Here is a 12,798-nt window from a genome sequence, read left to right as displayed (position 1 = left end):
GCTTGTAAACAAGTCTTCTCAGCAGTGTGTAACAAGAAATCAGTTCGAGGAGATTGCTTTAAAAATGGATGTACGTATTACACTTATCAGGAATCAGTCACATGCTGAGAATAATTCTTGTCTTCGGTTAAAGCTGCTCTAATTTAGTTATACTTTAGTTTCTCTTCACTTTAAACTTGTGAAACTGTTCCACTAACCTCTTCCTTTGCTCACTCTCCCAGTTTCAGTCTAATACAGATTAAGCAAACGTGCGTCAATCACAACCAGACACTCACAGAAAATACAAAAATACACAGACACACAAAAAGCTCCGTACACGTTTATTGCACAGTGTCATTTTTAAATACAAATCTGCTGGACATGACCCATAGCTTTTGTTAAATTTGTTATCTACATAGTCAGCTGTGCTACACTGAGTTAAATAATAAATTAAGTCAGAATTGTAAAATAAGTCATTCACGGCAAAACGTTAATTTAGTCTCTGCACTGAAATGGCTCTGTTGGTAAATATTTTGCAGAACATGCTTTTACAGCTGCATCTAACAGACGAGGCTCTGAGTTCAGACGTTGTCGTAAACTGTAGATTCATCTGTTGATGTGTGTTTAAGGGACGAGTATGTGACGGTTGCAGTACGAGGAAGGACAGTGCTGAAGTCTGCGTGTTCATTAAAGCTGACAGTGGAGTAAAAGAGGCCGTCTGGCTGGATCTCAGGCTCTGACGAAACTGTGATGTTGGAGTAAATATTGTCTGTGTGATCTGCGTTGGCATCATGGTGCTGATTGGATGGAGAGGAGACGATGCTGCCGTCTGTTTCTTGATCCTCTTTGGCTGAGTAGCTGGTGGTTTCATGGAGAGCATCTTGTTTCTCAATGGATGGTGTAGCATAGACGGTGTCCAGGTGCTTTCCTGTGTGGAGAGTAAAGATGCAAAATGATTTGATTTGTTTGTGTGTGATGTGGTGCTGCATTCGTGATCATGACGAATACAATCAGTTGCTTTTTTGCCTTTACTTATATGCCATTGTAGATCTGTGTTTGCATTGCGTCCTTCCCCAACATTTTTGTTTCGACAGTAAACAAATCAAACTTTCACCAGTACTTTTACCAAAAAAGTTTGCTTGTTGTGGAGACCAAATCAAATCAAGACAAGTCAGTTAATATCCCGAATCACAAAATTTGCCTAAAGCTTTACAGTCTGATCAGCATAGCCACAGAAAAAAGGAACTCAGCCTACGATCTTCCCTTTTTTAACCAAAATTTAGCCCTGTAAAACTGCATCTCATTTGTTGGTTTCATAAATCTTTACTACCACTTTTTTATATTTAAAGTCTTTCTAAATAACTGCTAAATGTCACTGTTTTGCAGGTGCCTTGCAGAAGGTTGCTGAGTAGCAGCAAAATATTTCCATTGCAGCAGCTTGGTTTACAGTGGGTTTCATTTGTTGTTGCTTTGGAAAAAGTTGCATAAGTGGTTGGTAAGTGATTTAGGTGGTTGTTAGTCAGTCTCTGATTGGTTTTGAAGGTGGTTGTGCAGCATTGCAAAGCCACAACATAAGTATTGCAATGGAAAAATAAGCCTTGTGACCCCAAAACAGTTTCCCCTTACAGTACTATCACAGAGAAATATCTACAAAACTCTGAAGATGATGCATTTAACTACATACAAAAAATATCAGTTGTTGCAGTTTAAAGATATAAAGGTTTGTAAAATGTATTCAGTGTCAGACAGAAATTGTTATACATGACATAGAGTTTGCCAGGAAATGAGCCCCAAAACTTTTTTGGGTCATGCACTTGGTGAGCAGTGCCTGGTTCCATCTGGTTCACCCAGCATCTAACAGAGCAGTAAGAGGTTTCTTTCAGTGGTTGTTTAATTCTGTGTGGCCCAAACTTAGCAGTATCCAGGTTTTTAATGGTGGCGGAGCTTCTAGGCAGTTGCTAGATCATCATAGATCATTGTGAGGCTTAGTGTGACCAGGCCTTTAGTAGGGTGTTTGGCGTGGTCGATTCTCACTATTTTCTGCTGTTGGTGTTTGAAAATATAATTATATTCAGTTTTACACCGGTCTGAATCACCGGATGAAGACTGTAAGTAAAAGTCTACTGTTTCCAAATGTTACCATTTGCGCTGATGTCTCTCTTCCGATTTCTAAAGAATACCAAAAGGACCACAGCCAGAGCCAGCACAACCACACCGAGACCTGCTCCGATATACACCAGCTTGTCTGAAAAAGACAAACATAAGTGATCACGTTGTATTCAGGACTTTGTCTCTTGCACACATACACACCTGCTCACACCCAGAGAGTTGCTTACCAGGGGATGAAGAATTTGTAAGACTAGCCTCATCTAAATTTGATCGCTGGAAGGTGCTTCGACGATTGTTAATAGCTTCTGAAAGGCAAAACAGAACAACTATGTTATGTCCTATTTCTTGCCTCTAAGTCCTGTTATTTGCTGTGATAGTGTCTCCTTTCTTCTCTATAGTGACTCTTCTGCAAAAAAGTCATTTTTGAAACATTGTTGTGAAATTTTGGCCAGACTTTAGTGAAGAGGAAATGGAGGAAAGGTCTTTATGTTGTTTCTAAGGAAGAACATCAGCGTCATAGCAGAAATTCATACATAACAGCACTGAATCAACTCACCCTTTTTAACTGTAAGAACTACTTTATTATATGTGTCGACACCAAATCTCTCTATTCCACACCAGTAAGCTCCTGAGTCATCTTCTGTCAGATCAGAGATGGTCACGGTGAATGTGTTCCCTTCATCTTTAATGCTGTATTTCCCATTTGAATCGTCCTCATTCGTCTCTTTGCTAGTTACCAGGATGTCTTCATTTTTACATGGGTCCTTGCAGAAATATTTGACATTGGAGCCGGCGTTGGAATGAGAGCACTTTATTGTGACCTCTTTTCCCACCTTTCCTTCGACTGATAAAGCTTCAGTCTCCCACAATCCTACACAGAACACACAGACAAGAATGAAATCTGATTAGTTTACTAGTGCATTTTCTGTAAACTCTCGTAAGAACCTGATAAAGATTCTGTAAAGCAGTGATTCCCTGACTGAGCAGGCATGACAAGAGTTTCCCTCTTCAAATAAGTATATGAATTCAAGAATAATAATAATTTCAACTCCCCCATAATCAGAGACTATATGCTACTGCTAGAATACTGCAGAATAAATAGTATGATAAGAAATGACGGTGACAGATTTTGGGCTTGAATCTTGAATAGTGCTTGAGATATTGTCATTCAAACGTAGCATTCAATTTAAAATGCTTTAAAAATTATATTACATTTATATTATTTTAAGCATGTCATACATCAATCTAAAATTTCACAAATATATTTGTATTTATCCATATTTTATGTTAAGAAATTTTCAGGCAAATCGGAGGGGGTTGAGCAGAAACTGAGAGCTCTGAAATAATAACCAGAAATTATTTTTCTTCAACCTTGTCAAACTTTTTCCAGTTATCCAAAGATGAGACAACAACAGAGTAAGAAGCTGAAATTCAGCTGTACATTATTTAGACACAGGCCTAAATAAATAACTTCCTAAATGCGGGATAACAAGATATGGACTAGAACAGCTAGGAAAAGACAGTCATTTTAGGAACATCACGTAGGTACGGCCGTACACATATTATTGCAGAGAGGGTGCGCTCGATTTGCTTACCCAGCTGTCCAGAAATGATATTAATAGTATTAGTTAGTATTTCGTGGGCATGTTATACCTATTTCGTGCGAACGAATTAGTATGTCGTGCGCACGTTATAGCTATATCGTGGCCACAATTTATTTATTTTTTACCATGTCATCAAAGGGGCTCCGTATTAATACAATTACAGATACTAGATCTTTCACAACAAAGGTTAAAGGTTGGTTAAAAGCAAAGCAGAACTGTAGCCACTTGTAGTTTGTTTTTGTTCCTGTTTTTCTTATGCATCAAAATGAATGCATTTTAGAGTATTTTATTGTACTTCCATGTCTGTAGTGTGTTGGGGTTTTATGAGAATGAAAGCTGTGTATGATAATTGTACTGTGTATGTAAATGCTCAACTATGGACAATCAGGGTTTTTCCCTGTATTGAAACTTTGTGTAACTGCACTGTCTATATCAAATAATGTAAATTCACTTCATTTACGTAGGGAATCACTCCTTTTAAAGTGCAGTGAAGTGTTCTTCAGCATTTACAGATCCTATAATGCTGCCGTGGCTCGCTCGGAGCCACTGAAAGGTCAACAAAGTTTACAGTAGAGCCTCAAAAACAACCAGAAACCAAAAGGAATTATCAGGAGTCAGGACTCACTGCTTGGACCTCTAAAAAAAATAAGGAGTTTGAGCTAAAAATTGTGCAGCTGAGAAAAACTCACAATCACAAAGACACCAAACATAGCAACGGAGGAAGAGAAATTGACAGACAAATGAATGAATATCAGTAAACTTACCCAGGAGAAGAAATAAAACAATAACCAAAGTCATCTCCACACTTCTGATAGCTTTAGATTTTCTTTTTCCTATTTCCTGTGCAGTTCTCTACGAGCAAATGGCCAAAGTGCTTTTGTCACAGGTTCCTCTTTGTTGTTGCACTTCCTGTCCTTGGCCCATTCCCTCTCTCAAAACGTGCCTTTAAAAACCACAAACATGTGATGAGCACTAAAACATCCTTCCCATCTGTCTCACAGTGAACATTCAAGAGACACAGAAACAGCCTCCACATTTCCTTTATTTGGTGAAATATATTACAAAGCAAAGGGACACTAGTTAAAGCATCAAAACTTGCTGGAATCCGACAGCTTGGCTTGCGAATTCTCCTCAAATTATAGTACAGGCTTTTCTTATTCAAAATGTTACATATTTCTCTAAAAATAACTAGGCATTGCATTAAATTTACACTATGTTAACTTTACTTGCTAAAGATCCAAAACATTTAAATGTCTCAACTCTTTCATTCATCCACACATAGTAAAGAATAATCCCGGTTTGTTAAAACTTGGATCCTATTGTTGTAAATGTGGCCATCATTTCTATTTATAATAATACTGTGGCTACATAATAAGATCTAAGTTGTGACTAACTCTAAAATTATCCTTCAATAGTTAGAATGACAGGGAATCTGCTCTTTCACAGGTCCATGTTTAGGACCATTGTTTCCATGAAGGCAGTGATAGACGTGCTCCTCCAACCGGCTGAGATCCAGGTGTTGGTACTGGCAGATGTGCCCTGGAACATCCACATCGACGTATTCGTCGAGGTCCAGACTGATGCTGGACACGCGTTGCTTTGACATGAGGCGAGGGCAGAAGTCACTCGGTGGTTGAGGTAAAGCTGAAAGATCAGGAGGGTCTGGAGCCGAACAGCTGCAGCGGAGCTCAGGTTCGGTTCTGACGCCGGGCATCATCGTCTCGTAGTCAGATGACATCTGTAGGAAAAAGATCAAAATTTGTTTTCCAGCGAGCCTGCTATCTTCAGCCACAACCATGCTAAGAACTCTGTAAGACTCTGCATTGCTAGTGTGTGACTTTCAACACAAGCACACTAACTTGAAAAAGTAGGTAAATCCCATGGATTTTGCAGATTTTTTTTTGACATGTGGACAACCCAAACCTTCCTGCCAGACTCACAGGCATCCACAGCCTGTTTTATTCAGGCCTAGGAGAGCCTTGGAGATCTTATCACCAATATTAAGAGCAAAGTGAAGACAAAATCATTGTCAAAAGGTTTAAATTAGATTATTTCCATGTCACTCCCTGAAGAGGCTCTAATCACTGACACATAATCTAGAATCCCCTAATTGCTCTGTTTTTCTTTTAGGTTTATGTAATTATTGTGAAAATAACTACTAAATGGCAATTCCGTGTGTTTTTTGTTTGAGTATACCTTTTTTTTCTGTCTATGGGTCTTGTTTTAAAGACAGTTAGGTGTTTGCCTGCTTAAATATATTGAAACAGTCAGCAATTTTCAAGAGATGAACTTTGGTGGGTTTTGGCCTGATTGTGGCACTACAGGAAACTGCAACGAATCGCTTAAAAAGTTCTTATGCTCAGTCAAAGTTGTTTCAATTCATCCTGAGGGGTGCATTATTATGTCTACCACATTTCTTAACTGGAACCCAGTAGTTGCTGAGAAATTTCCAACAGTGAATCAACCCAATTCTGCTATTCTTAGAGACATACTAAAAGTTTCTTTCCAGGACACACCTCTCGGTTCTGGCGACGCCTTGACCTTCTGTTTTTCACAGCCAGCTGAAGACAGATTGTGAACAGACACACAAACAGCATCGCTGCCACACACATCACTGCAGTCAGGAACAGCGGCAGGTGAACCTCTGCAGGACAAAACAACAACTGATGGTTAGCTGATTGACAATTCATCACACGTTTATATAAGATTATCAATACAGATGGAAACATGGACACATAAATATCACTCACTGTCCACTGATTGGTTCATTGGAGTGGCCGGTGTCATATTATCTGGAAAACAGGAAAAAAAAAAAAGTTTATAGTGAAACACAAGTAAAATGAGCTCACAAAGCAAAATCAGCTACCGATATAGATTTAATGTGTGAGGGGCTTTGCTATTGAGAGGTTTCCAAAAGTCTGAGACCAGGAGTGAAGCTGCTTTTCTGACTGCATTAGTTTTGGATTTAATAACAACTGTTATGCATATGATCATGTCAGATTTACAATTTGAGTGAAAAAATTAATGTCGGAATAGTGTTTTGTTATAGCTTGTATAAGCTCCACAAGTTTGTTCAAACCTGAGAACTCATGTTATCCTAGCATAATCTGAATTTTTTGGCTGAGTACTCAAGCGCCCCGTAGAATGTGGGTTGAGGTCAGGTGGCTGTTGAGGAAGTCATCATTGATCTTTTTTTGACCTTTCAGTAATTCTTGCAGTGATTTAAGGTGTATCTGGGTACATTTTGCTGCTTCAGTATGAATGCTTCTTCACAAAGTTGCAAACCAGAGTATGTCTCTGAAGAGACAGTGCCACTTCTTCTTCATCAGGGTGGAGTCGATTTAGTTTCCGACTTCAGAGAAACAAAACACCCAATGACTTGAATATTCACATCATGTTTCACTGTGGGTTTGGTACGCTGCAGTATCATTTTCCCGCCTGTTTGTTTCCTTACATACAGCCCTCTGTTGCTACCAATAATCTCTAACATTGACTCATCACTAAATACAAGATTTAAAAAAATAGATTCTTAATTTCCATGATCCACTGAGAAATGTTGGTTTGTCTTAGCTGACCTCAAACGTTTGACTTCATTCTACACACTGAGAAGTGGTTTAGAGGCTGTTATTTGTTGTAACAGACCATGACTAGACAGTCTTCTGTTTGTTAGCAAATTCTGCATCTGCGATGAAGTAATTTTTTTTGTCTTTCATCCAACAACGCTTGATGTACTGATCTTCAGATGGATGCAGCTGGTTCAGTCTGTGCAAAATGTTTAAGAGCCCCTTAGAAACCGTCAGCCCTGCCATGATTTAACACTGGTGAAGGCCCTCTTTGCTTAGACCTCTGACTTCTGACACTTTCACTTTGTTCTTTTAGAGCAATGTTCTGCTGGAGACGTGAGGTATAATCATGTTTTAGTCAACCTGGCTTTCATCTGAACGCTTCTTTAGTCAAACGGAAGACACTGAAAAAAATGTGATTTCATTGTGCAAAAGGTTGTTTGAATTTAACTCCTGACCAAGACATAGTGCAAAATCTGAAACATTTCTTTACCATTTTACATGTTGCAACTTCTTATGTTTTCAGTGTTTCTAAATCCTCAACGTTTCTAGTTATTTGCAGGTGTAAATAAATATTTTCACCCTGGTCTCAGACGTTTGGACCGCACTGCATACACTTTCAACCTTCCCAGGAATAGAAACTTCAGAAAAGCAGAACATGTACTGTAAAAGTAACACTACTTAGTTCTCATTTATAGACTGAGAGTTTTTTTTTTTAGATGACAAGCAGAGCAGAAGTTCCTGAATAATTAATTAAATAAATAAAATTGAATTTTTCAAACCATCATTTTTGTCTTAACATCTTGCTAGACCTCTGCATTCAGCCTTGTGTTTTTGGTTACATCATAACCACCATTCAGTGGACTTACCATTACTGGTAACATTCAGCTGTATTTCACTGATATAATCACGAGAAAAGCTGATATCCACCCCACACCGGTATGTTCCAGTGTCCTTTGAGGTGAGTTCATCCACCCTGACGATGAAAAACGCTCCAGAGGTGTTGTCGTACAGAGAGAATCGACCGTCTCTTTCCCATTGGTTGTGTTTTTCTGTCCGTATCAGGTGATTGTTGGAATCTTTATCATCACCACGGTAGAAGTACTTGGCACAGTTCTGCAGGCTGCTCGGATATTCACATCTGAAGTCAAATGTTTGACCTTCTACTCCAGTAACAGCTGTGGTTTTGACGATGGTCAGAGCTGTCAGTCAGTGTTAGTGTAAGTCACACGGATATGGTTTTGCAGTACAATTAGCTTTTAAAGTCTAGATGTGTGATGCACAACTCACCTTGGATCTGTAGAAGAGTAACAATGAGAGCTGTAGTTGTTCTCTGTGAGGCCCAGTTGACTCCCATCACTCCCAGTTTACCTCCAGTCCACACAGTCAGATTCTGCAGGTACACAGGAAGAAAGCAGTCCTGATGACAGATTGTGTCCCTCAGCTAAATCACCTGCTTTCATGTCCATGTGTTTAGACCTCTTCCTCTTTCAGACACAAACATGTCCAGGTTTAAATCAGCTTACTGTGTGAAAGTGAAATCAGGGTGCTTGAATGACTCAAAAAGTGAACATTGTGTGTGTTAATGGACTTTTTTCTCCAACGGCGCACCCAGAAATCACTTCTACATCCATTAAGGTAGTGTTATTACCCTTTGTAATCAAAAAATGTTATTGCAACCTGCACTTGTGGCATCTGGTGTGTACTTGCAGGAGCAACACCATTTAAAGTTATATCTATATAACAGTATAGTGATTTGTTATCATTTAAAGCTGTACCAATCTACAGTTAAACTATTGTGTATTATGTGAAGCTTTTTTTTATTGTAGTGACGAATTCACTGTGAATTATCATCAGACTCGGTGGACCATCTTTATAGCATCTCATTGTTTTATTTTTGTGGCTCAGAACTTTGCTGCTTTCAATTATTATCACACATGACGTTAGTTGTTTCAAAATTAAATTTAAAAAATGGTAAAGGCCCCCAAAAATAGCAAACAGACAGTTAACAGCTAACTGGTGAGCATTTAGCAGCTAAATAGCCTTTTTTTTCACCTCAGGAGTTGGAGGTGTCAAAGAAGAGATAAAACTGAGTGAATAATGGCAGGCCTGAAAAAAAAAGGCCTGAGATGAATCAGTCTGTTGCTGGATGGACAAATGTTTGTTTGCCAAATGTTTTGTTTTACAATCCTCAACTGTCAAAAAACAGCAACAGTGCTTAAGGTGTCAAAAACTTTTATAAAGTGTGTTTACTATAAAGAGGTATTTGTGTAACATGGTATATTCTGCAAGCTGGGTTACCAAACAATACTGTAAAATAATAAGAAAATAAACATCTCATAAAAATACAACCATTTTGTGAATCAAAAATGCATTTTCAAGTTTTAATTCAACATGACTATGTTTCTGGCTGTTCAATGGCAGATATTTACAAGTCTAAAAGCAAAAAAATTACAACAATAACAGATAAATATAATGATAACATTTGTATTTTGACATACTATCAATGCTTATAGATATAACACATTGATGAAGGCATTTTTTGCTGTGAAAACCTCTGAAATTTCTAGCAAATGTATCTCTTTAATCTTTTCAACTGACAGACCCAACAATTCTTTTTCTGTTAATGCTCACTAATTGTATCCAACTTTAGAAATACATGTACAGTACCAAAGTTGTTTGATCTATTAAACAAAAATGACACATTTTTGTTTAATATGTGTGAATACATTTAATGTCAAAAAACGATTTTCTTTGATTGATGATTTGATGATTCACAGTTGTGTGTTCATCATGTCATTTTACATGTAAATCTTCAGTCTGTTTTTGCAATTGTACTGACATCTTCTTGTATTTCAAACATTTCGAGAAAAAAAATCTGTAAAATAAGCAAAAAAAATATGTAGAATTACAGATGTTTTGACAGTATGTCTGATCAAAATTCATTAGGCAAGTACGTCTTTTCTTACACCAGCTGAGCAAGTAATCCCAAAGCAACAATCCCTTTCTTTACACTTTATTAATTAGGCATCGGTGTGATTTTGTCACATATTACAAGCAAATACTCTTTACGGTTTTATAACAGTGTCTAAAAAAATATTATATCAATATGCAGTGCTGTCTGTCACAGTGTCTTTATCGATATGACCACTAGGAGGCACCAAAGTTTCAAGGACACTCGAATTCTTCTTAACAGCAAATACAGTCTGGTAGGTGTATACATAATGACTTCAGCTGCAAAAGTCACGTAAAATCACCCACAAATGCAAAGTGTTAAAGACTTGTTATTGTCACTGCCACCACCACTCCACATTGTGTGACTTTCATCATGCACTGGGTCCCAACACTTCCTCTGACCTAAACCAGAACTATGAACACACACACACACACACCTACACACACACACACACGTCTGGTTCTTATATCCCTGTGGGGACATACCATTGACTCCCATTCATACCTAACCCCGAACCCTTAACCTAACCCTAACCTTAACCAACACCAAAACAATGCCTAACCCTAAAGAAACTTTTTTGAGACACACACACACACACAGAGAGAGAGAGAGAGAGAGAGAGAGAGAGAGAGTAAAACAGAGCAGACTGACACAAAAACAGCCGTTTATAGTGTAAAAGCTTATAGTAATGATGTTAGTTGGAGAACTGTTGTCCATCAATGTCTTTGACTTCAACTCAGATTTATTCCCGTTAGATCCAAACCAAACCAAACTGATTTGGGCTTTGTGTGGTTGCTAGGACACCCATCAGCTGGTCTTTCAGATAATATTGGCGGCAAAGGTTTGATGTAAATCCCAGAGATAATGTCAGGGTCCTTTGGCACATTTGAACCTGCAGCACCTTTGGTGAAAGAAATGTTTTCATAGATTGGAATGGGTCTGGTACATTCAGCTGCTGTGGCTCCAGATGTCGGTGGATTCTGTTTTGGGTGGTGAGCACCGACAGAAGTGCTCTCAGGTAACTTTGTAGCACTCTGAACCACACTCTCAATGTCATCGTACTCACAGTCGACCTGTTGAAAAGGTGAGAAGAAAGAATAATTAGCAAGTTATTCTGTGTTCTACACCTTTCTCATTTAAATTGTATTGTGTATTAAATCTGCTTAACAAAACCATGTAGGTTTTACAGCAGTAATATGAAATTACTACCTTAATTGAAAAGTGCACAGTGTAAATTAGAAAGGCAGAACTGGAATAGTACTTTAAGTTCATAATTTTCTAAAAGAAAGTACCTAAAATGTAAATATTTGGGAAATTTGCATTTCCTGAAAATAATTCTCTGCCTAAAACCAAGGAAATAATAATTTCATTATCATTTGGTATATTGGAAACTAAATAATGCTATATATATCAGAAATAATGCCCCATTTATGCTTAATAAAATGGCCCTACTTGTAAACATATTACACATTTTTGCACATTCAGATGTCCATTACATCTATTGCTTGCAGCCAATTAGCTTAGCTTAGCACTGAGCTGGAAACAAAAGGTAACAGCCAGCACGGCTACTTCCAAAGGTGTAAAAATAAAATCTGCATAGCAATAACTCTCAAGCTCACCACACAAGATCAGAATTTGATCCATTTTGACACAAAGATGTAACGTGAACAAGTGGTGGTTTGCTGGATGTGCCAGTATGTGGGCTAAGTTGGAACCTCCTGGCTGTAGCATTATATTTAACACAAATACATTTGCATAGTACCTGTCTTTTCATCTAACAGCATGTCAGTTGTTGAAATGAATTGTGTTTTACTACACACGTAAATAAAACCCAAAGCATATTTACATGTTCACAATTTACGTTCCTGCATTTTACTTGCATGACTACCATGATTGTGCATTAAGTTCTGCACGCTTCCAACTGACCTACATCGCTATACTGTCTTTTGGGTAGATGAAGATGAATCATCTGAACTGCTCATGCTTTGTCATTTAAATCTAGGTAATGCTTAACAAGAAAGCAAACAAGTGTTTTATATGAAATGTCAAAGTATTTCTCCGATGAAACACTTCTCTGAACTGAGAATACTTGTGGCTTGTTGTGGTTTTAAAGCATCCCAATGCAAAAGCTCCACTAACTTAAAATAGAGAACTGTGGCCTTTGGAAACCCCCTCTCCTTGAAGTAAACAACAGAAAAGATATGATTTAAAAGTTAAATTATTTATGATTAATTTTGCTTCTCAATAACTGTATTATTTCTGTGATGACAAGTACGGTATTTTCTATCATGAGGATTAAAAACAGATATTTTGTTAAGATTATATTGAAAATACAGGCCCCAAAGCAGACCCTCAATGCAACAAAAATGAACATAACACTGACAGACAAGTTAGAAAACCTGTAATCCCCAGCCAACCAAGGATTATCCCTTAAGTCCCTGAGATTTCTAGTTACTCTAATTACATGAACATGATTATAAAATGACCTGTGAACACAGAGCTCTTTCAGTTTCTAACCTATGGCTTATGTCTTTCTGCACGTCCGCATCATGGCTCCACATAGGAAAGAATTGCCAGAGGAACTAAA

The 12,798-nt window shown here is 37.9% G+C and overlaps 1 protein-coding gene across 1 annotated transcript; it reads right to left on the bottom strand.

Annotated features, from left to right (window-relative positions):
* Positions 1-314: 314 nt before the first annotated feature.
* Positions 315-4,579, bottom strand: LOC110952832 (CMRF35-like molecule 1). The gene is made up of 5 exons (XM_022196567.2): positions 4,457-4,579; positions 2,645-2,959; positions 2,316-2,393; positions 2,120-2,224; positions 315-907 (listed from the first exon to the last, which is right to left on the bottom strand). Exons 1-5 carry the CDS (start codon positions 4,488-4,490, stop codon positions 561-563), a joined length of 879 nt encoding a protein of 292 aa, XP_022052259.1. The 5' UTR covers positions 4,491-4,579; the 3' UTR covers positions 315-560.
* Positions 4,580-12,798: the final 8,219 nt, after the last annotated feature.

Source organism: Acanthochromis polyacanthus, chromosome 3, assembly GCF_021347895.1.
Source record: "Acanthochromis polyacanthus isolate Apoly-LR-REF ecotype Palm Island chromosome 3, KAUST_Apoly_ChrSc, whole genome shotgun sequence".
Taxonomy (NCBI): Eukaryota; Metazoa; Chordata; class Actinopteri; family Pomacentridae; genus Acanthochromis; species Acanthochromis polyacanthus.
Note: the sequence above shows the minus strand (reverse complement) of the source record. Positions and strands in the feature narration are given on the sequence as shown.

Coding starts and splice junctions, on each gene's coding strand:
- LOC110952832 (XM_022196567.2), bottom strand. CDS start 4,490: ATGACTTTGGTTATTGTTTTATTTCTTCTCCTGG. Junction 2,394..2,644: donor AGTTCTTACAGTTAAAAAGG/GTGAGTTGATTC, acceptor TTTGCCTTTCAG/AAGCTATTAACAATCGTCGA. Junction 2,225..2,315: donor TACAAATTCTTCATCCCCTG/GTAAGCAACTCT, acceptor TGTCTTTTTCAG/ACAAGCTGGTGTATATCGGA.